The 22,405-nt window shown below is 43.3% G+C and overlaps 1 protein-coding gene across 2 annotated transcripts in view; it reads left to right on the forward strand.

Annotated features, from left to right (window-relative positions):
• Window positions 1–22,405, forward strand: part of BLNK (B cell linker) — an 86,611-nt gene that overhangs the window by 19,238 nt on the left and 44,968 nt on the right. For both annotated transcript variants that reach the window (XM_070363587.1, XM_070363588.1), the window contains exons 2-4: window positions 3,670–3,735; window positions 7,694–7,743; window positions 20,163–20,203. In XM_070363587.1, the coding sequence (XP_070219688.1) occupies window positions 3,670–3,735; window positions 7,694–7,743; window positions 20,163–20,203 (157 nt within the window). The remainder of the gene's footprint in view (window positions 1–3,669; window positions 3,736–7,693; window positions 7,744–20,162; window positions 20,204–22,405) is intronic.

A 22,405-nucleotide genomic window follows, 5' to 3' on the forward strand; every position in this document is an offset into this window, starting at 1 on the left:
TTTGCCCTTCAATCCAGTTAGGCATTAAGTGGGGTAAAGACATTCCACTTGGTTATAGCTGGCTTACAACTAGAGTGCCCTCTGCTCCCCACTTGAAATTATTCAGTTTCTTCCTAATCAATCCATTTCAGTCTGTCTCTCAATCTCACTTCCTCTCTACTCCTACACCTCCTATCTTCCCCGCCTCCCCACTCCTCTATCTCACAGGTTCTCTACAGTTCCTCAGCAAAAGGAGAAAAGGGTTTGCACGGGATGTATGTGAACAAATTCTAGAATGCTATATGCTTCTGAGGCAACTTAAAGTCCAGCTGGAAGGACGCCCCTGTGTGTCTCTGATGGACCAGGTGGTCCTCTTCTCTCTCATCCATCCTGTTCTCTCCGCTGCTGAGCCTGGTGCTTAGCTGAGCTCTCATACATGTGGAATCAACACACCCAGCCTCCTTTACTGGTGATGTAAGATATGGTCTCATTTCCTTTGTTATGCAAACGATGAAATGGCACTGACCTTCTCATATTCAAACTTGAACCCCTCACTGTGTTGCCCAGTCATGTAGATAATTCTCCAAGGTGTAGCCTCAAGAAGTCTCTCTTATCTTTCTACTCCACCCTCCAGCTTGTCTTCCCACTGCGATCCACCCCTCAGTGCCAATGGAACACACTTTCCCCATAGCCCGATCAAAGCTGGGCTACAACTCCTGACAGGATACCATTGAAGATTTGGGGACAATAAAGGGAATTATCTCATTGAAAAGGGCTACCGATGGCACCGCAGATGGCTCTTCTCAGAGCAGAGGCCCAGACCCAGTCTCGGGTTCAGGGCCACATACCTCCCCACCCCTCCAGCTTCACACTGTAGAAAAACCCTCAGGTTTGTCTACGCTTTTCAGGTCTACAGGTCCGAACAATCATTAGACCTAGAAGGGAAAAGAGCTCCCCTACATGCCCAATCTACATTACCATTTCTTGTTTGACAATCTCCCTTTTCCCAAGATAGTTGAGAGTAGGAATGTCCACTGTGCAGTAAATGTCCCATCACCATGATGTCTGACGGCCCTCAGGAAATAGCTACAGCAGAACAACAGGAGAGTTGTTGTTGTTCAGTCATTAAGTCGTGTCTGACTCTGCAATCCCATGGACTGCAGCACACCAGGCTTTTCTGTTCCTCACTAGCTCCCAGAGTTTGCTCAAATTCACGTCCATTGAATCGGTGATGTTATCTAACCATCTCATCCTTTGTCACCTCCTTCTTTGCCTGCCCTAAGTCTTTCCCAGCATCAGGGTCTTTTCCAGTGAGTCAGTTGTTCACATCAGGTGGCCAAAGTATTTGAGCTTCAGCATCAGTCCTTCCAATGAATATTCAGGGTTGATTTCCTTTAAGATTGGCTGGTTTGGTCTCCTTGCTCGTCCAAGGAACTCTTAAGAGTCTTCTCCAGCACTACAATTCAAAAGTATCAATTCTTCAGTGCTCAATCTTCTTTGTGATCCAACTCTCACATCAGTACAGGACTACTGGAAAAAACTAAGTTAATTTCAGCCTGAAATTAACACTTAGTCGGGAGGCCAACAGGTCAGGCCAGGCAGAGTTCCTCTGACAAGCTGTTCTCTCATCCTCTCAAATGCTCCATCCCTATACCAAAAAGCTTTGCAGCATATACATTGTAAATCCATACATAGCCCAAGAGAATATTTCTCCCAGATTCCAGTTCCTGTCAACAGGGTTTCTTTCGTACGCCTATGCTAAGCTTAACTGTGTATCACTCTTCATAACAGCTAATAGACAGCCTAGCTCCCAGAGTGAGAGAAATCCTCGTTTTTTTAATGGAAAAACTCCCTTTCCTCCTGGAACAATGGCTATATACAAGCTTTTTGTGAGCTCAGTCATGTCCAGTTCTTTGCTGCTCCATAGACTGTAGACCGCCAGGCTCCTCTCTTCATGGTATTTTCCAAGCAAGAATACTGGAGTGGTTGTCACTTCCTACTCCAGGGGATCTCCCAACCCAGGGATTGGACTGGTGCTTCTTGCATCTCCTGCACTGGCAGGCAGATTCTTTACCACTAGTGCCACATCGGAAGCCCCACATACAAGCTTTGTATTTCATTAACTAAAATGCCCAATGAAATTGTTTTCTCAGAAGAAAGGAAAGCCTTCCCTGAAAGGTAAATTCATATATGTTACTCTTTCAAGGCAGAACCATGTGAAATTTTATTTAGATGTATTTTAAATTAGAAAGTCATTATGAAGAAAATAAAACATGGTCCTATACGCTGAACTTTTTTCTAATTCATAAATTTTTCTAATTACAATTGGCCTTGTAACAACCATGTAACAATTTTTTGCATATCCTTCTACAAAGCTATGTACATACCAGCACACATGTATATATGTCTTTTTTTCCTACAAAAAACATAGGAAAACATAGAAACATTCTTTCTTTTCTTTCGTCTCATCCTCCATTTTCATTTAACTTAATAATATCTCAAGATTTTTTTTTACATATTAGCAATAGAGATGTATTTTTTTTTATAGCCTGTGGTATTCCGTTTATGGCTTTATCAGTGTGTATTTAAGAAGTTCCCTTTTAATAATCAGTGGGCATTTAGGTTGTTTCCAGGTGTTTTGGTGGGAGAGGCAGAAAGGATTAGAGCTATTACACCTATCTGGAATAAACATTCTGATATGTATGTTTGTATAGTTTGTGACTATGTTCATAAGGTAAATTTCTAGCAGTGGAACTTCCAGGTCAAGAGGCAAGGTGGTTTTTCATTTTGACAGATATTGATTGTACTAATTTATATTCCCAAGAATATCTGTATTTTTATATACTTGCCAACCGTGGAGATTATTATACTTATTAAGTTTTGCCAGTCTGGTAATCAGAATATTATACCTCATTATTCCCATTTAAATTTCTTTAAATATAAGTGATATTAAATAACTTTTTATTGATCTGTTGGTCACTTGTATTTTTTTTTTTCTGTTAGCTCTGTGTTCACATCTTTTGCTCATTTTTCTATTGAATTGTTAAACATTTTTTTTTACTGAGTTGTAAGATGCTTTTTTAATCAAAACATGTAGTTCTTCTTATATGTGCTGCAAATGTTTCTTCCAACATGTATTTATCTTTTGATTTTGTGCACATTACTTTTTGCTCTGCAGAAGTTTCAAATATTTATGCAACCAGACTCATTCATCAGTTTCTTTATGACTTCTGTGTATGTACAACTTTTAAGTGACAATTTTTCCAGATTCTGCCTAGTAAAGTTAACCTGCTCACAAAAAATCTTAAGCCTGATTTCTGTCTATACTGTGTTCTTCAAGGTAGCTCCATCTTTGTATGGTCTGAGGACAGTAAGTGATAAATGGTGAGGCTTCTGATAGCTTATGACTCCTCAGAACAGACATAGCTGGGAGTCAGAATTTCTCCTAGACCCTGAGACTGACCCAGACTTCAGTGGGTCAATGCATGGCCCGATGACCACACTCCTTATAGACTCAGTCACACCTTCCCTCGGTTCAAGTAGTAAGTGGCCAGCTTAATTGAATACAATATAATTCATGCTATTTGGGGGTTTATTTATTTGGGGCCTTTTTCTTGTACTCAAGAAGGACAGAAGACTTAAAAATCAACCTAGTTATTAATATTTTATGTTTCATTTCATTTCATACAGGCAACTTCAAAAGATGGTCCATGATATCAAGAACAATGAAGGCGGAATAATGAACAAGATCAAAAAGTAAGTCAGATGCCACAGCACTATGTGAGCACTTATTTATGTAAATAACATCTTATGCCAGCCTGCAGTAAGTGGGAGAAAACGAAGTTCCCTGTTACCCGGGTGAGGAATGACAACCTCTCTAGCATGTGACACTTTCTTACTCATGGCTAGAGTCATGGTGGTCAGACCCGCATTCAGGAAACATGGTGAATGAATGGCTGGTACTCAGGCACCTTGCTTTTCTCTCTCACTCCTGGACAGCTGAGTTATGTCATTCAAGGTGCTTGGCAAACATCAAAAGAGACGTTTATAGAAGCCAGACAATCAGCTTCTTTGACCACTTAGCTAAGGGCCACTAGGATGCGTTTCTGTTTTGGAGAAATTCAAAAGAGAAATTGCAAGAACACAGCCTGATTTCTTTAGGATGCCACAACTGTTTTCCATATTTTGATTTCTGCTTTTTCAATTATGACCTTAAAATGGTGTTTTCAATCGACACTTGGAGAAGGGAAGTTAGAATTCCAAATCTTCCTACACATACACACACACAGACACACACCTCTAAGGTTTTGTTTTTGTTTTTGCAGAGAATAGAAATTGTACATTACGCATACCTGAATTTGCCACTCGAAATTAACTCAAGAGGAAAGGGGAAATGGTACTCTGTTAAGTTTTTGTTTAAGGCTTTTTTGTTTTTATGAAAGTAATACAGATTCACTAGGAGAAAAAAATCAAAGAGTTCAGAATTGCATGAAGTAAAAATCTCTCACCTTCTCCTACTCCCACCCTAACCTGCTCCCCAGAAACGGGCACAGCATGAGTGAGTTTGGTATAAATATCTGTATGTGTATGTTTACACACACACATACACACATTGGCATAGTTGTAGTCCCTAAATATACATTACATACATGCATACAGTTTCATCATGAGTGGCATCATGCCACACACACATTCTACCAAGTTGCTTTGTTTGTTGGTTTTAATTAATGCTATATATGGGCATTTTTGTTAGCACATAAAAATAACCATAAACGTTTTAAACAGATCATTAATAGTCTACTATAAATATATTATCATTTATTTAACCAGCTATATACTGGTGGATTTCTTTGAAGTAGGAGTTTAAATGTACATTTTGGAAGACAATTTGATAATATCTATGAAAGTTTTATGGCCATTTCTTTTAGTTTACCTGTCATAAATAATACTTCAATAAATATCCTGTGCAGACTTTTGAGTATACCAGAAAACTAATGAAATGAAATCTCTAGCTTCTGGATAGGATTTGTGCCGTTGAGATTTTGGTTGATATTACCAAATTGCTGCCCCCAAAGTTTGTACCACTGGTTGGTGGCGGTTTAGTCATTAAGTCATGCCCGAGTCTTGCAACCTCATAAACGGTAGCCTGCCAGGCGCCTCTGTCCATGGGGTTCTCCAAGCAAGAATACTGAAGTGGGTTGCCATTTCCTTCTCTAGGGGATCTTCCCAACTTAGGAACTGAACTTCCCAACTTAGGTCTCCTGAATTGCAGGTGCTACGAACAGTGGATAAAAGTTCATTTCCTTGTGGCTTTAGAGCAGAGTACATTTTTTCTTTTTTGGCCTTTGCTAAACTTAAGAGTAATAAATCACTTTTCATGGTGTTTTTAGGCTATACAATGTAAATGAGTTTCAATATGTGTAACTGGTCATCACAAAATAGTTAAAATGATCTTCTGCTTGAGGGACAGTGGTCATCTCATACAGGAGAAGAACCTGTCTTCATGGTCTCTCCTATGACTGGGAGATGTGTGTGTGACTATTTTCATTTCTTATTTCTAATACATATAGAATCTCATTGAAATAGAGAACCCTGCCAGTCATTGTTTCCATCACTAGCAATTCTAGACTAATTATCTCACAATTGCCAATTTTACAATATACCAATTCTTTCAATAATATGAAGCCTTTGTATAAAATGTCTCCTTATTCAATTTACAGCAGCCATGGAGCTCAAATTTTCCCAGATAATTTCTATTTCATTCTGTCCACTATCCCCTAATACTTGACAAACTGTGTTTTCTTCTCTGTTTGGAAAATATGACTGCCCCAGTCATCACCCTGGTGAAGTCAATGGCTCTTTTAGGTTAAAGTGCCCCAAACTTAGGCTCTGGCTCAAAACCAAGCCACAGGTGCCACCTTCAAAGGAGGAAGCACAGTTGAGCACACTGGTTTCCTAACACGAGAGCATGACAGAGTTGTCACCAGTTCATGGGTGAATGAGAAAAGAAGGCCCGTAAAGAGTTGAGGGTTGGCGTGCAGCTGCTGGTTCCTCAATGAGGCCCAAGCGATACCTCTTATCTCTGGTCGATGTTCAGTGATCAAGGATCCTCTCTTGAATTGCTCCTTTATTCTGAGATGATGACCTCACACTTTGGGGTATTAAAATATACTTTCTTTTCCTTTTTTGAAAAGACAGCAATAACATATAATGGTTGGTTTGTGCTTTTTGAAATCTTACTGTTCCATGAACAGACCTGGCACCAGATCCAGTTTTGTTTTTGTTTTTCTTCCCTTCCCTTCCTTTCTTCCTTCCTCCATAGACAGTCCCTCTCTCTGGACCTCATCCTAGGTCTAACAACAATGTCTTCCCAGCATGCCCTTTTGGCTTGCTGAGAATTGAATGAAACAATAGCTAGGAGAGTCTTTAGGAAACAAAAAATAATTTCTAGGCAAATATAATTAATCTTATTTTTGCAACATTACAGTTCTGGTTTATCAGCCTTTTTTTTTTTTTTTTGTAATCAAGCATGATTTTCTGTACTACCTTTTTCCCCAAAAATGAAATATTTTTGTATGTAATGGTTACCTTGTGTGTGTGTGTGTGTGTGTGTGTGTGTGCTCTAAGTCACTTCAATGGTGTCCAACTCTTTGCGACCCCATGGACTGTATCCCTCCAAGATCCTCTGTCCATGGGATTCTTCAGGCAAGAGTACTGGAGTGGGTTCACACCCTCCTCCAGGGGATCTTCTCAACCCAGGGATTGAACCTGTGTCTCTTGTGTCTCCGCATTGGTAGGCGAGTTCTTTACCACTAGTTCCATCTAGGAAGCCCCAGTGATTAGCTTATATACAGCTTAAGTAAACAGATGTGATGTTTTAGTAAATGAAGGCTACTGGGTTTTATATAGGTTTTATTTATATATGTCTAAATTTCACTAAGCAAAGCATTCTTACATAACATGCTAACTATTATTAAAAATAATAACTTACTACAAACCTTACACATTTCAAATAATGGAAGGGAAAGCATTGTCAAAAGTTATAAAAAGTCTAAAAACTGGGATACGTTTTGAAATGTAATTTTAGTTTTTTCCGTTTAATGAATGGGAAAGCTTTGTGAATATTCAGAACATATGTATATGCATAAATATAGTAGTTTTGAGAGTGCTTGAAACAATTCAGCTTTTATCTAAACATCACAACCCTCAACCTGGAGACACTCACTGCTCACTTATTTGACATTTTTTTCAATAGTACAAAAAATAATTTCATCCCAACCTACGACATTTTAGTTCAGCATTTTAGCTGAGTATAGCTAATTTTTCTTATTATTTAAAGCATTTACTGAATTATTTATTAAAATAGAGTTCATCTTCTCTTACCTTCCTGTCAAACCAATCAACATTTATTGTCCTCGAATCTCTGATCTCTGGACTTACTAGTATTCCTGACCTCTCAGAGCCCTTTCACCTCCCGACCTCACCTTTGCCGAGTTTCAGCCACACTGTGCACTGAGGGGGAGGCGCAGAGGCAGGAAATGCTGGCTAATGGCTTCACTACATTTACAGTACATTTAGTTTTTCAGTGTGATGGGTTCAAAAGAAGCCATTATTCTGTTAGTTATCTACCCATTATCTCTAAACCTGCTTCTATTATGGGCCTTGACAACAGCTGTCCTACTCACTGATCATGTGTCTAATTTGTTATCTACAGGCTGAAAGTCAAAGCACCTCCAAGTGTTCCTCGGAGGGACTATGCCCCAGGTAAGAGTATTTCTAAACTACTTGGACTCTTGACTAACCTAATGTTCACAATTCCTTCTTGAAAAGGGAACACTGTTCTACTCATTTGAAAACAAAAGAGCCCATTCTAATTTTAAGAGTAATCTGACTATAGTGGAGATATAATGGTCCTTTTATCTGTCCATCCATCCACCCATCCATCCATCCACTCATCTATTGATCAAATATGTATTAAGCAATTTCCATGTGACAGGCATATACAGAGTCTTAAGTAAAAATACAATGAAAATAAGACAGATATGGTCTCCATACTCACAGAATTTATAGTCTAGAAGGGAAGATAGATGATTTTAAAAGCAATTACAATTCAGTGTGATGGGGAAGCACAAAGTTCTATGGAAGTACATAACAACAGTATCTAATCTAATTTGAGGTGGAGAATGTGGCGAAAGTACGGAATGGAAGGCTTCCTAGATAGAGAATTGTTAAAACAGATACTTGAGGGTCCATGAGGTTGGGGGCGGGGCGGGGGAGGGGGAGCACAGGGTACGTGGAATAAATTCCTGATGGTACATAGTTACTCAATCTTCTCCAAGTTTTAGCCCTACAACCCCATTCCAACTAGGATTAACTTGGTCAGGAGAGAGGAGTTAGCCTGGAGATGGGTAGGTTTATGACAACAGAAAGCTAAGTACACCAAAACCTTTGACTGTGTGGATCACAACAAACTGTGGAAAATTCTTCAAGAGATGGGAATACCAGACCACCTGACCTGCTTCCTGAGAAATCTGTTTGCAGGTCAAGAAGCAACAGTTAGAACTGGACATGGAACAACAGGCTGGTTCCAAATCGGGAAAGGAGTTCGTCAAGGCTGTATATTGTCACCCTGCTTATTTAACGTATATGCAGAGTACATCATGAGAAACACTGGGCTTGAGAAAGCACAAGCTGGAATCAAGATTTCCAGGAGAAATATCAATAACCTCAGATATGCAGATAACACCACTCTTATGGCAGAAAGCGAAGAACTAAAGAGCCTCTTGATGAAAGTGAAAGAGGAGAGTGAAAAAGTTGGTTTAAAACTCAACATTCGGAAAACTAAGATCATGGCATCCAGTCCCATCAGTTCATGGCAAATAGATGGGGAAAGAGTGAGAGACTTTATTTTTTAGGGCTCCACAATCACTGTAGATGTTCCTTGGAAGAAAAGCTATGACCAACCTAGACAGCATATTAAAAAGCAGAGATATTACTTTGCCAACAAAAGTCCATCTAGTCAAAGCTATGGTTTTTCCAGTAGTCATGTATGGATGTGAGAGTTGGACTATAAAGAAAGCTGAGCACTGAAGAATTGATGCTTTTGAATTGTGGTGTTGGAGAAGACTCTTGAGAGTCCCTTGGACTGCAAGGAGATCCAACCAGTCCATCCTAAAGGAAATCAATCCTGGATATTCATTGGAAGGACTGATGTTGAAGCTGAAACTCCAATTCTTTGGCCACCTGATGCAAAGAACTGACTCATTTGAAAAGACCCTGATGCTGGGAAAGATTGAAGGCAGGAGGAGAAGGGGACGACAGAGGATGAGATGGTTGGATGGCATCACCGACTCGATGGACATGAGTTTGAGCAAGCTCCAGAAGTTGGTGATAGACAGGGAAGCCTGGTGTGCTGCAGTCCCTGGGGTCGCAAAGAGTTGGACACGACCGAGCGACTGAACTGAAATGAACTGAAGCTAAATAGATTTTCCATCACAATTTCCTTGTCTAGAAAAGATGCATTGGGCAGGTAGGTCTAAAATCTCATTTACTTTCTAAAATATAAGGATGTCCTGGATGTGGACAGGTCTATCCAGCCCTCATTGAGAACCACAGGACTACAGACACTGATGATAACTCTTCCTCTACAGAATGACAACTGAAACCAAACCTCAACCTTAAAGAATGATGACTACTTTATTTTTCTCTACCACTGATCAAGATAGCATTAAATCAGATAGTTGAATTTTCCTTGAGCACTAATGAAATTTTATCACACTGAGAAATGCTGACCAGCATTCCAGGTCTGGTCACTTACTCACGGGACCACTTTTTAGAACTCTTTAGGTGAGAGAGGATTTATTGACCTCACACTGCCAATCAGTCAGCAAGTCTAGACAGTTGGCCAGGGATTCCTTTGCAATTCGGAGCTAAAAAAATTAAGTACCCTGACCTTTAAAATCTACCCATTTTGTCTATGGCCATATCACCTTGAACATACCCAGTCTTGTCTAAAATCTACCTAATCAAAAATTTATAAAAACATATATTTTCCCCCTCAAAGTTCCAAAAAAGAAAAGAAATCAAAGTAGACTGCACCTGTTAAGCCCAAAGGCTTGATTGAAAAATATGGAATCATGGGGTCTCAGGTTTAAAAGGGGGCCCAGAGGTCATATAGTCTAACATCCAATCCATTGCTTAAAGTTACCCCACTCCCACACACCACACACAGGGCTCCCTTTCCACTTGGAAACCTCCTGTGATGACCTCCCAAGCCTGTTTGAGCCCATCAGGAAGAAACAGCCCTGGAGCAATGTAGATGTGATCCATTTCCTGTGGCTTCCTAAGTCTGTCCTGCTAGCCACACAATGCAAGATTTTAAAAATTCTAAAAAGTGGAAATAGAGTTATTCTGTGCAACTTCAAGGAATAGAATAAGATGTTAGGTCATTTGAATGGTTTCTTTCTAAAATAAACATCTCCAGGTGCTTCAGCTGTACCACACATTCTTTGATTAACTCCACAAATATTACACGAATGTCCTGTTTGATACTCACTGTGCTAGATATGTAACAAGAAACAAAATATAGTCCTGGACCTAAAAGAACCTAATGACTAGTGGGGAATCAGATAATAAATCAGAATGCAAACTGGTAAACACAAATATCCAAATGTGGTAACTGCTGTGAAGGAAGGTGGCAGATGCAGTGATAGGGAATCTGTATAGGGTAGGTGAACAACTTGAGTAGTCAGGGAAGGTCTCTCTGAGAGGCTGCCATTCAATTTGAAACCTGGAGAGTTAGCAGGACCATTTGTTACTTTGTAGATGACCCAGTGGCACTGGAGATGCTGAACACAAACATTAGGAGCTCAGGCAATTCGATCTCTCTGACTTTAGGATGGATGTCTCCTGATGGTCCTCTCACACTCAGCTGTCTCCTTGCTCATCCCCTCGCCCAGGTCCCTTCTTTTCCTCTACCTTTTACTTGGGCAGAAGACAGGGAGCATTCACGATTTATTTACCCTTTTGCCTAACCACACATGCTGGAGATCATCCTTGATTCCTCTTCTTCACTCAACCTCTAAAAAAAAAAAAAAATCAAACTCTAAATCTTATTTATTCTCTTTAAATATCTCTCAAATATTTTTGCTCCTTTCTATTTACAAAGTTATAGCTCAGACTCTGCTCATCTCTTGCTTGTCCTAGAACAAAAGCCTCTAAGTAGTCTCCTGAATTATTAATTTCATGGGGTCTTTTCAGTCTCCACCAGAAAACTGTTCTGAAATACCTTTGCCTAAATATTTTCATGGTTTTACATCATCATCAAGAGGACCCACAAACAAGATCCTTCAAGGTTCAGGCACTAAATGGCTGTGTAATCTTGGACAACTCTTTTCTCGTTTCTCAGTCATGCAGGGCTGAACCAGAAAACCTGTTAAGTTCTCACCAGAGCTAACACTCTGTCAGAAACAAGTCCTGGGAGGCCAGGGCCTAATGATGAAGCAGTCTCTCCTAATCTTCCCTAACTTTAGGACTCCACTGCTTTCAATCTCCCTGATGCTCAGAAATGTTCCCTTGCTTGACCTCAGACACCTGCTATCTTCCCTGAAACTCCCCAAATAGTCTTGATATCAGTACCTTTGTACTTTATCTCTCTTATGACACTGAAATGTGGTCAGGTCTTCTAAGTCTTTGCTCTGTGTGTGTGTGTGTGTGTGTGTGTGTGAATGTGTGTACGTGTGCTAGTCGCTCAGTCATATCTGACTCTGTGTGACCCTATGGACTGTAGCCCACCAGGCTCCTCTGTCTGTGGGTTTCTCCAAGCAACAATACTGAAGTGGGTTGCCAGTTCCTTCTCCAAGGGATCTTCCCGACCCAGGATCGAACCCAGGTCGCCGCCACTGCAGGCAGATTCTTTTCCGTCTGAGCCACCAGGGAAGCCCCCAAAATGTAATTCCTAGCCTGGCAGCATCAGCATCACCCAGGAGCTTGTTAGAAATGCAGAATCTCTGCTCAATCCTAGAACTGCTGGATCAGAATTTGTGTTTTAACAAGAACTCCAGAGAGTTTGAATGTATATTAAATTTGAGAAGGCCTGCTATAAACCACCAACTCTGTCCTTATTGATTCTCCTAAACTGAAAGACAAATCTATTAAAATTCTAGAATCTCCAAAATTTATCCTATCGTTTCAACAGATCAATATAGTCTTGCTTAGTCTCCCTGCTTTTACACTCAATCCCTGGAAAAGGTCCTTTTGGCAAGACTACCATCATCACCTGCAGTTGGTACCCCCCTTGCCACTTCCTGCCCCCCCTCCCCAACTCATGTCCCAGGAGCATTTTGGGCTATTTTTCCAGAGCCTTGAGGTCCTTGTGCAGCTGCAAGCTGGGGCCTCAGAAACCAGCCCTGACAGTTTCCCCTGAACCCATAGAGTCTTCAAGGACATTGGAGGCCCCAGTGTTTGGAGATACTAGCCCGCCAGACCTCCTGAGTCCAGAAAGCCAGTCAAGTGCTTCCTAGAGGCCTATGCAGATTTGGTCCACCCAAGACTTCTGAAGCAGCCCCACCTGTTTCCTCTGGATGATAGATTTATGTCCTCTGTCCAGTCCAGGAAGCTAATGGCTTCCCAAACCCATTAAGCCAAGGTGGAGAGTGTGTTGACCTTGGTGATGCTGACCTTCAGAAAGCAGAGGATAGAAATGGCCAGAGCTCCATAGGGGTCAGCAGAAGTGTCATCAGTCCCTCTCATTAGAAGGCGGAAGGACAAAGCTTGAATCTTACAAACAGTGGAGGCCTGGACCTCCTACAGATGCAAGCAGGTCAGGCCAGTGTGCAGCCTGCTGCTTTCACTCCAGACCCCACAATCTACTTGGGCTCTGAGGAAAGAACTTTGTTTGCAGGAACACCACGGTCCACCAAGCAAACTATTATTCCGGTGCAGCTGGCATTGCTGGGGGAAGGGAAGCTATTCAGAACAGACTGGGTGTTTACTCTGACCTGGACGTTGTGCTAAGCTCTTTATAGACATTCAGTTCAGTTCAGTTCATTCACTCAGTCAGTCTAACTCTTTGCAACCCCATGGACTGCAGCACGCCAGACTTTCTTGTCCATCATCAACTCCTGGAGCTTGCTCAAACTCATGTCCATCGAGTTAGTGATGTTGTCCAACTATCTCATCTTCTGTTATCCCCTTCTCCTCCTGCCTTCAATCTTTCCCAGGATCAAGGTCTTTTTTAATTAGTCAGGTCTTCACATCAGGTGGCCAAAGTATTGGAGTTTCAACTTCAGCATCAGTCCTTCCAATAAACATTCAGGACTGATTTCCTTTAGGATTGACTGGTTGGATCTTCTTGCAGTCCAAGGCAGTCTCAAGAGTCTTTTCCAACACCACAGTTCAAAAGTATCAATTCTTCACCACTCAGCTTTCCTTCCAGTGGTCATGTATGGATGTGAGAGTTGGACTATAAAGAAAGCTGAGCGCCAAAGAATTGATGCTTTTGAACTGTGGTGTTGGAGAAGACTCTTGAGAGTCCCTTGGACTGCAAGGAGATCCAACCAGTCCATCCTAAGGGAGGTCAGTCCTGGGTGTTCATTGGAAGGACTGATGTTGAAGCTGAAACTCCAATACTTTGGCCACCTGACACGAAGAGCTGACTCATTTGAAAAGACCCTGATGCTGGGAAAGATTGAGGGCAGGAGGAGAAGGGGATGACAGAGGATGAGATGGTTGGATGGCATCATCAACTCGATGGACATGGGTTTGCGTGGACTCCAGGAGTTGGTGATGGACAGGGAGGCCTGGTGTGCTGCGGTTCATGGGGTCTCAAAGAGTCAGACACGACTAAGCGACTGAATTGAACAGCTTTCTTTATGGCCCAGCTCTCACATCCATACATAACTACTGAAAAAACCATAGCTTTGCTCATTTAATCTCTCATTGTGCTTGTGCTAAATTACTTCAGTCATGTCTGATTCTTTGTGACCCTCTGGATTGTAGCCTGCCAGGCTCTTCTGTCCATGGTATTCTCCAGAGATGAATACTGGAGTGGGTTGCCATTTCCTCCTCCAGGGGATCTTCCTGACCCAGGGATCAAACTCTTATGTCTCCTGCGTTGGCAGGTGGGTTCTTACCACTAGCACCCTAATCTCTCATCAGTGCGTTAAATAGAAATGGCTATCTTGGTTTCACAAATGAGGGAAATGTGTCTCAGGAACATTCAGTAACCTGTCCACTAAAAAAGACCCACCCCAGGCTTCCATTCCATTGTTCCTCCCTTTGACCCAATTTAGGATGGTTACAATTTTCCAGGATATTTCTTATTTATTATCCTGAAAGCCCCAGAGCTTCTAATATTAAGTTCAAGAAGCCACCTGCTTCTTGAACTTTCAGAGTTGAACAGCTTCCTGTATCTCTGAGTCTGAGGTCTGGCTAGAGAGGGAGGGTGGGAAGGGGAGACCAGTTGTGGTGCACCCAGAGTCTTCTGGGGTCACTGCAGAAGTTCCTCTGGTCACTCTTCAAACCCCTGAGAGGTCAGAACTGAACAGGCCTCTCTCCCTGTACCCTAGGGCCCTGATACCCAGGGGCTGTTGTCATGCCCTTAGAGGGCCACCTTCTCCTCCCCCACTGATGTCATGCAGGGAGGAGATCAGAGCAATGATAAAGTAGGGAGACCTCAGGGCAAAGGAAGACACTTAGAAAGCGATCGCTGAGTAAATGCCCACCACAGAAGCACAAGGCATGCATAACAACCCTTTTCCTGAAACATACTTGCTTTTGAGAATGAAATATAGCTTGCTTTTTCTCGTGTCCTGGTGTCCCTAGTAAAGCTGGCATTCATTTGATCTTTTGTCTCCCTGGTTACTTCTAACTGGTACCAACAAAGCTGAACATGGGAAGAGCTGTATTCAACATCAGTTCTGACTCATGCAACTAAGAATAGAGGAATGAAACTTGCACTCAAAAGTATTTTAAAACCTAGAAAGTCCTGAGAGATCACCCAATCCAAACTTCTCATCTTAGGGACACTGGAGACCACAGAGGCACAGGGAATGCCCGAGGTCATACAGACAGCTGATACCTGAGTCAGGACCCTTTCCCCTACAGGGCCCTGTGAAAGGTGAATGATCATACAGATAAAGGGAATTTCTAAGATGTTAAGGGTTTAAATGCAAGTTACCACTCCCAGTCAGTCTGGCAGAGGCTAGCTTTGGCCTCAGCTCCGCACACCAAGTCACATCCCTTTCTCCTCTGGGTGTACCCAGAGGGACTGTCAGCTCGCTGCCTCCCCCGCAGCCTCGGTAGTTCCTCTTTCCGTTCCTTCCCTGTGTCTGTCCCCACCACCGCAGCTAGACCACCCTCCTTCCTCTCTTCTTCCTGTGTCGTACTGCAAGTCTCCCCACTGGTTGCTTGCATCCCGCTCTGCAAGAGGAGAACTGTGCAGGGCCCAGTGGCCCAGAGCACAGCCTCTAGAGTGAGATCAGGGCCAGAGTGGAGGACATGTGGACACGCAGTTGTGGAGTGCACCTCAGTGCCCATCACTCGGAGATCACCAGGCCCACCCAGCGTCTCTGGTGCCCCCGAGGACACCCAAGCAAGAGACTACATCCACACCCTCTCCTTTACCCTTTCCCTCAAGCTCTCAACACAGAGTCCTTTACTGTCCTTCCAGCCATGTCTCCCCATTCCCAAGAACCCCCAGTCTGGTTCAGACTCGGTCTCATCACACCTTTGTATTAGTCATCAATCGTGTCCGACTCTTTGTGACCTTTTGGACTGTAGCCCACGAGGCTCCTCTGCCCATGGGATTTTCCAGGCAAGAATACTGGAGTGGGTTGTCAAGGTTACTCAAACACCATCCTTGTCAGCCTGCCCCTCTCCACCTTGTCACTGGAAAATGCAGTACCCACTGAGGCTGGAACATCTCCCTGCCTGGCAGAGAACCGAGCTTTATTTACCTGTCAGCGTATTTCCCTGTGATTCTCCAGCGCAGCTCATCCATTCTGTGCATGGCTGTGCCTTATGGATGCCCCTTCCTTCCACTGGCTAAGCTGTGCTTCTGGAACTGACACCTAAGCCCCCATCCTGAGGGTGGAAGGAGAACACCCTCCTTCATCACCATTCTCTTTTAAGGCCTAGTTCCAGCCTGCCTGGGGCACACGGCCTCAGTAACCTCTTGGCCCTCAATGAGTGCACGTTTCTCCAAATTCCTCCAGCACCTGGAATTATGATCGGCTGCTGGACATACACCAGGAAATTTTATACCACCTCAGATTGTCCTCAGTCTGATCCGTGAAAGTTTCTCTAGACTCTAGGTCTTTTATTTCATGTAGAGGCTGGGCTCAGTGAGAAGATCTCAGCCTTTGGGGTTTTTGGGCCTGGGTCAGAATCCTGGCTTTGCCTCTTAATCACTGAACCTAGGAAAGTTTTGTAACTTCCTTGAGCCTCACATTCCTTATCTGGAGATAAGTATGTCTATCCCTCAGGTTATTGTGAGAATTATGCATGTGTGTGTGTGTGTGTGTGTGTGTGTGTGTGTGCATGCTCAGTTGTGTCCAGCTCTTTGAGACCCAGAGGACTGTAGCTCACCAGGCTCCTCTGTCCATGGAATTCTGCAGGCAAGAATACTGGAGTGGGTTGCCATTTTCTTCTCCAGAGAATCTTCCTGACCCAGGTATCAAACTCATGTTTCTTACGCCTCCTGCATTGGCAGGCAGATTCTTTACCACTGGTGGAGAGAGTGAGTGAAGTGAAAGTTACTCAGTCATGTCTGACTCTTTGCAACCCCATTATATAGTTCATGGAATTCTCCAGGCCAGAATACTGGAAGGGGTTGCCATTTCCTTCTTCAGGGGATCTTCCCGACCCAGGGATTGAACACAGGTCTCCTGCATTCCAGGCAGATTCTTTAACATCTGAGCCACCAGGGAAGCCTGGGATTATGACACAGTAAATAGGCTAAACCCCAAACCAGTTACATAACACAACAGAAAAGGCTTTCCCTGACAAGGAGGCCCAACCAACATCTCAGCTCCCTAGGAGGGGCTGCAACCCCACACCATCTGGCCCATATTCAGCTTGAACTTACCCTCCTGAAAATTTCACTGACTATATACTAGAGGGTTCTTGGATCCATTTCTTTGTGGTAACAATGCTGTGTGATTACCATTAGAGTGAAATGAATTGGTATCATTTTGAGGATTTATTAAGACAACAATGAGTAACATTAAATAGCATTTAATGTGGTCAGGCTTTGCAAAACATTTCACATGTATTATATTACTTGATTCTCATAAAAACATGAGGCAGGCACTATTCTTATCCTTGTTTTACAGACGAGGAAATTGAGCTTTAAACAATTAAGGGACTGGTCCATTGCCAAGCAGGTAATAAAGAGCAGAGCCAGGATCTGAACCCAGGGAGCTTGGGTCTAAAACTATCACCCGCACATATTGGTAGTCTCCCTGAGATGCTGAAAACCACCCACTACTTGGATCTAGTACTTTGGATTGCTATGCTTTTCGGTCTGGGCAATGGCTTGCTACGTATAACTTGATGAGTGTGATGCTGTGCCAGAAGACAGATGTGGCTGGGGGAAGGTGGGGCACCACGCAAATAACCTCCACCTCCTGATGCTTTTCTCTGTTTTCTGCCTCGATGCACCACAATGCCTGGATTGGGGCATTCATGTTTCTCCTGGGTTTTATCTGAATGTTCAGCGGACGGCCAGGCCGTTCACATGAGAGTTCAGCTGCAGAAGCCAACACAGCCTGGCCTCCAATCCAGTCCCCACACTCACTAGCCATGTGCCTCAGACAGGTTTTGCAACCTCTCTTAGCCTCAGTTTCCTTGACTATAAAACAGATAATAAGGCACCTACGACAGAGACTGTTTTGATGATAAACAAAGAAATACATTCATAATACTTCCCCTAGCACCCAGCATGCAGGAAATAGTCAATGATGGAATCTCTTATTACTATCCTCATTTTCACTCATTCAATTCATTTACTGGCTTGTGCTTTTATTTCAGTATTAGTGCAGAATTACAAATGCAAAATGGCATCCAGACCCAAAGATAAATAGGTCTTGCTTTTCAGTACAAAGAGACACTAAATTGTGTCTCTTAGGGCAGGATGAAGTACATGTCACAAGGTGCCGGCAGCATCTACGAGGTCATAACCCATAACCCAGAGGGACTGGAGAGGGCCTCATGGAGGAGGGATGCCAGGGGTTTGCACGGAAGAAGGGAGATGGGCTGGGGGGAGCAGCATGAGCAGCGTGGAGGACTATCAGAAGCCCAGGATGGAGGAGCAAGCTCTCCGGCATCACTGTAAGTGAGCGAGGCAGGGACGGCAGGTACAGGTGTGTGAATGCGTTGACACAGAAGCTCGACTTTATCCCGTAGGGAGCCAGTGATGGTTTTTAAGGAAAGGGGCAGCATGAGCCAATTTCTATTTTAAGAAAATAACTAGAAACAGTTGGAAGGATGAATTGAAGATCATAGAGACAGGAAAACTAGTTAGATGACAGCTACAACTGCTTTTTCCACTAGCTGATGATCAAGTGGATCCTGACTCCAGGGTTGACCAAGGCAAGGAAGTGTGTCTTATAAAAATATTTTATAAATGTTTTTGTTTTAAATAGTTGAAACAATAGCATCTTGCTGCTGTATGTTTTGACCTTCAGTTATCCTCAGACTTAAGGTATTAGAACTTACTCCCCATTGGGCCAATATTGGCATATTGGGAAGAAGACTCGTTCATCTATTCTTCTAAGGATTCTTGGCAACTTAGTGATCAGAATACACCGTCATTTGGTATATGTCAGCCCAGAGAATAATTTCATAAGACTTATTTTCTGTTAATGTCAAAGTTTGATCCACTTGTAGAATGAAGCTCCTTCTTTTTGTCTATCATGTTTTTCTCAAGAGAGAGTTGCTGTTGCTGTCATTTCTTAAAATGTGGTCGTTCTGATACAAGACCTCCTTCCTGCTTTCACTTCATCTCCGTAATTTTTTTCCTTGTGCCTCTGTGGAACGGCCTAGAGCTGGAGTCAGTGGTCTCCTGTGGCAGAAATGGCAGGAAAAGTTTCTATTGAGGTTCTGGGGGATTCAGGGACCATCCACCAAGTCCTCTAGCCACAGCTGCTCAGTGGGGTAGGAGGGAAGATGTGATCCTCTATGGTGCACTCATTGAAGCCACTCTACCATCTGAACTTGGGTCAGAGTGAGAGAATTTTATTTAGCCTCTAAGGTCAGTTTATGTGATGGGATTGATGCTAAGCTTCTCAAACTCCAAATGTGTTTTGGAAGAAAAGGGGTCAAATAGTCTCCTTGGCTGTCATAATCCAGGCCTATTTCATTCTTCAAGATCATAAGCTACACAAGACCTGTCACATCCATTTTTACACCTGCTGTAGAGCCTAAGACAGTGGCTGCAGCCTGAAGCCCAAGGACAGCAAGAGCAGCATGGCACTGAGGTTCAGAGCATGCACTTGGAAGTCAGTCAACCTGCAGGGCTCAACTCCTGACTTTACCATTTACTACATGATCTTGAGCAAATGATTTCATCTTCTCTAGGCCTCAGTTTCCTCATAAGGTTTTTGAGAAAGTGAAGTGAATACAAAGCTCTGATAATATTGCCCAGCATGTAGTAACACATCGGGGAAAAATTTTTTTTAATAAAAAAGTCAGTGTTAGAGCCAGAGAGAATCTTGGAAGTGATCCCCTTTTAGAGATCTTGAATTTTATATCATAGATCTAAAAATTGAGGAGGTCCAGAGAAGTTAGAGCCCGGATGAGAATTTAGGTCTCTCTGACTCCCTGTCCAGGGCTCTTCCTACTACACCATCCACATATTGATTAAAAAAAAATGTGAGGAAGCAGGACAGTATGGATTGCTATTCTAAGGTCCAAAAATGTCTCTTGACAAAGACTGTTAAGGGTCAGAGTTACCGTTTCTCTGCCCTAGTGGGACTTTTACTAATACTTCAAAAATTGATGGTTTTTTAGAAAAGGATTCAAAAGGAATGAGTGTGAGATGACTGTAATAACTGTCTCAGGCCTGGCAGATGGGAGCATGTGGCTCAGGGGCAGGGCAGGCAGGTGCAGGGTGCTTGTGGACAGGGTGGAGCTGGCCGGCAAAAATTTATATTGTTCATTTTGCTTCCAACATGCCATTTCAGAGAGCCCAGCTGACGAAGAGGAGCAGTGGTCAGATGACTTCGTGAGTATTTGTTCCTGGGACGAGAAGGGTACCATTTTCACCATGGCCCCTGGGAGGTCTTTATAAGGACTTGTTTCTGAATGAAATGCTGGTGTTCAGCTGCCCATCACAGAGGGGAGATAGCTGGGTTGGAAGGGCCACGAATAGGCGAGACAGCACTAGGCTGACTTGGGCCAATACCACATTGTGCCGGGCTAGGAGCTTTACACCTACCACTTCATGTAATCCTCACCACAGCCCTATGAGTCGGCATTCTTATCCCCATTTTCTACTGGTATGCAGAACCAAAAAAAGATGTTTAAGCGTTTGAATATTTCCCAATCAGTTGGCAAATGCTTTTGCCCTGAATTCCCCAGTGCCCCATCACTGCTTGGTCCCTGCCAGGAGCCCTAATCAAACCAACAACTGAAGCATGAATGCCTGGCACATCAGGGAGCCTCTGGGACCCTCCTCAAGGTCATGGTCAGTACCTGAGCCGTATTAGTGGTTAAACAGTTTGGACATCAGTCTTGCCCATTTTATAGGTGAAGAAACCAAGGCATGGAGAGGGTAAGTACTTGCGGTTCCAAAAGTCTCAAACCCAGATCTCAGAACCAGGTTTTTCAAACCCAAGAGGCTTGCTATGACCAAGAGGATGTGAACAGACTCGGAGGGCTTCAGGTTGAGAGGGCCCTCCCTGACCTTGACGACATTGGAGTGGTGTGTCTGAATTAACTGTGAACCCCTTCAAGACGGCTCTGCAGCCCACAGAGCTCTCTGGGGCTGAGTCTTCAAGAGACAAGACATCTTAAAAACTCCTGGGCACAATGACAATTCCTCATATATCATATTCCCGCAGAAAGTTAGTCTTCTCTAGTCTGTGAGCTTCATGTCTGGAAGGGATCCCAGAGGGCCTCCATACAACCACATATCCCCTATGGAAACTGAGGCCAAGAACATGAAAATGACTCTGACAGTCTCAATTTCTCAGCGGCCCGGTAGAACGAAAACCCAGGACTCCTGTCCAGTGCCCAGAACTCAGCCTGAGGCCAGCTTCACACTGTTTACACCCACCTGGATTTTATTCAGAGTATTAGGAGACCGGAGTTCCTCCCTTTTCAACTGCAGAGAAAAGATTTTTACAAAGAAGGAAGGAGGTGGCTTCTCTCTGGGTCACCCAGTAGGAGGAACTTCTGAGGGAGGCACTGATCCCTCAGAAGCGCTGCAGCTGCGCCCCCTGCTGGCAACACCACCAAGTCACATCTGAAGCAAAGTTCAAGAAGCTGGACCAATTCACCAGGCAGCCAAGAAAACTGAACTCGTTCGCTGGATGAAAAGAACACACACTGGGGACTCAGAAAACATAAAATAAAATCAGCCTGAAGAGGAGGGAATGACTTATGTCCCCAAGTCAAACAACCAAAACAGAAGTACCAGCTATGGCGGTGGTTCAGTCTCTATCTTGCGTCCGGCTCTGTGCGACCCCATGGACTGTAGCCCAGCAGGCTCCTCTGTCCATGGGATTTCCCAGGCAAGATTACTGGAGTGGGTTGCCATCTCTTTCTCAGGGGGATCTTCCAGACCCAGGTATCGAACCCAGGTCTCCTGCCTTGCCGGTGGATTTTTTTAACCTACTGAGTCACCAGGGAAGCCCATCAGCTGTAACACGGATTCACTGAACATTCACTCACAATCATTCACAATCCTCATTGGATTCCCTTTGTACACCGAATGAAATCCAGACTTGTTGATAAAGCCTCCAGATCTGATGACATTCGACCCATGCAGACCTGTCCACCTTTCTCTGAACCCCCCTTCAGTGCTGTCACCAGGGATAGATATTTCATCCACTTGATTATTTATTTATTATTCACTACTTGTTTATTGTTGGTCTCTCCTGCTAACATATAAGCTCTGTGAGGCTGGGGACTATGCTCAAAGTCAAGCTGGTTCAGAGTAGGTAAATAAATTCTGATTAAATGAATGAAGGAATGGTCAATTTGACAAGATTTTTGTCTGATAATGCAGTCCCTCCTTCAGAGTTCCCATCAGACTGTCCAAAGTGTTGCACTTCCTCAAGTACTGAATGAATTAATGAATTAACAAATGAATTATGTCATAATTTAGAATAACTTGGGGGAGGAGGATTCTTTAAAACTCTCAGAACTTTGAACAGATTCTCTTGTAATTCTCTTGATGAGAAGGCATTCAATGCTTTCTATG

Source organism: Bos mutus, chromosome 26 (assembly GCF_027580195.1).
Source record: "Bos mutus isolate GX-2022 chromosome 26, NWIPB_WYAK_1.1, whole genome shotgun sequence".
Lineage (NCBI taxonomy): Eukaryota > Metazoa > Chordata > Mammalia > Artiodactyla > Bovidae > Bos > Bos mutus.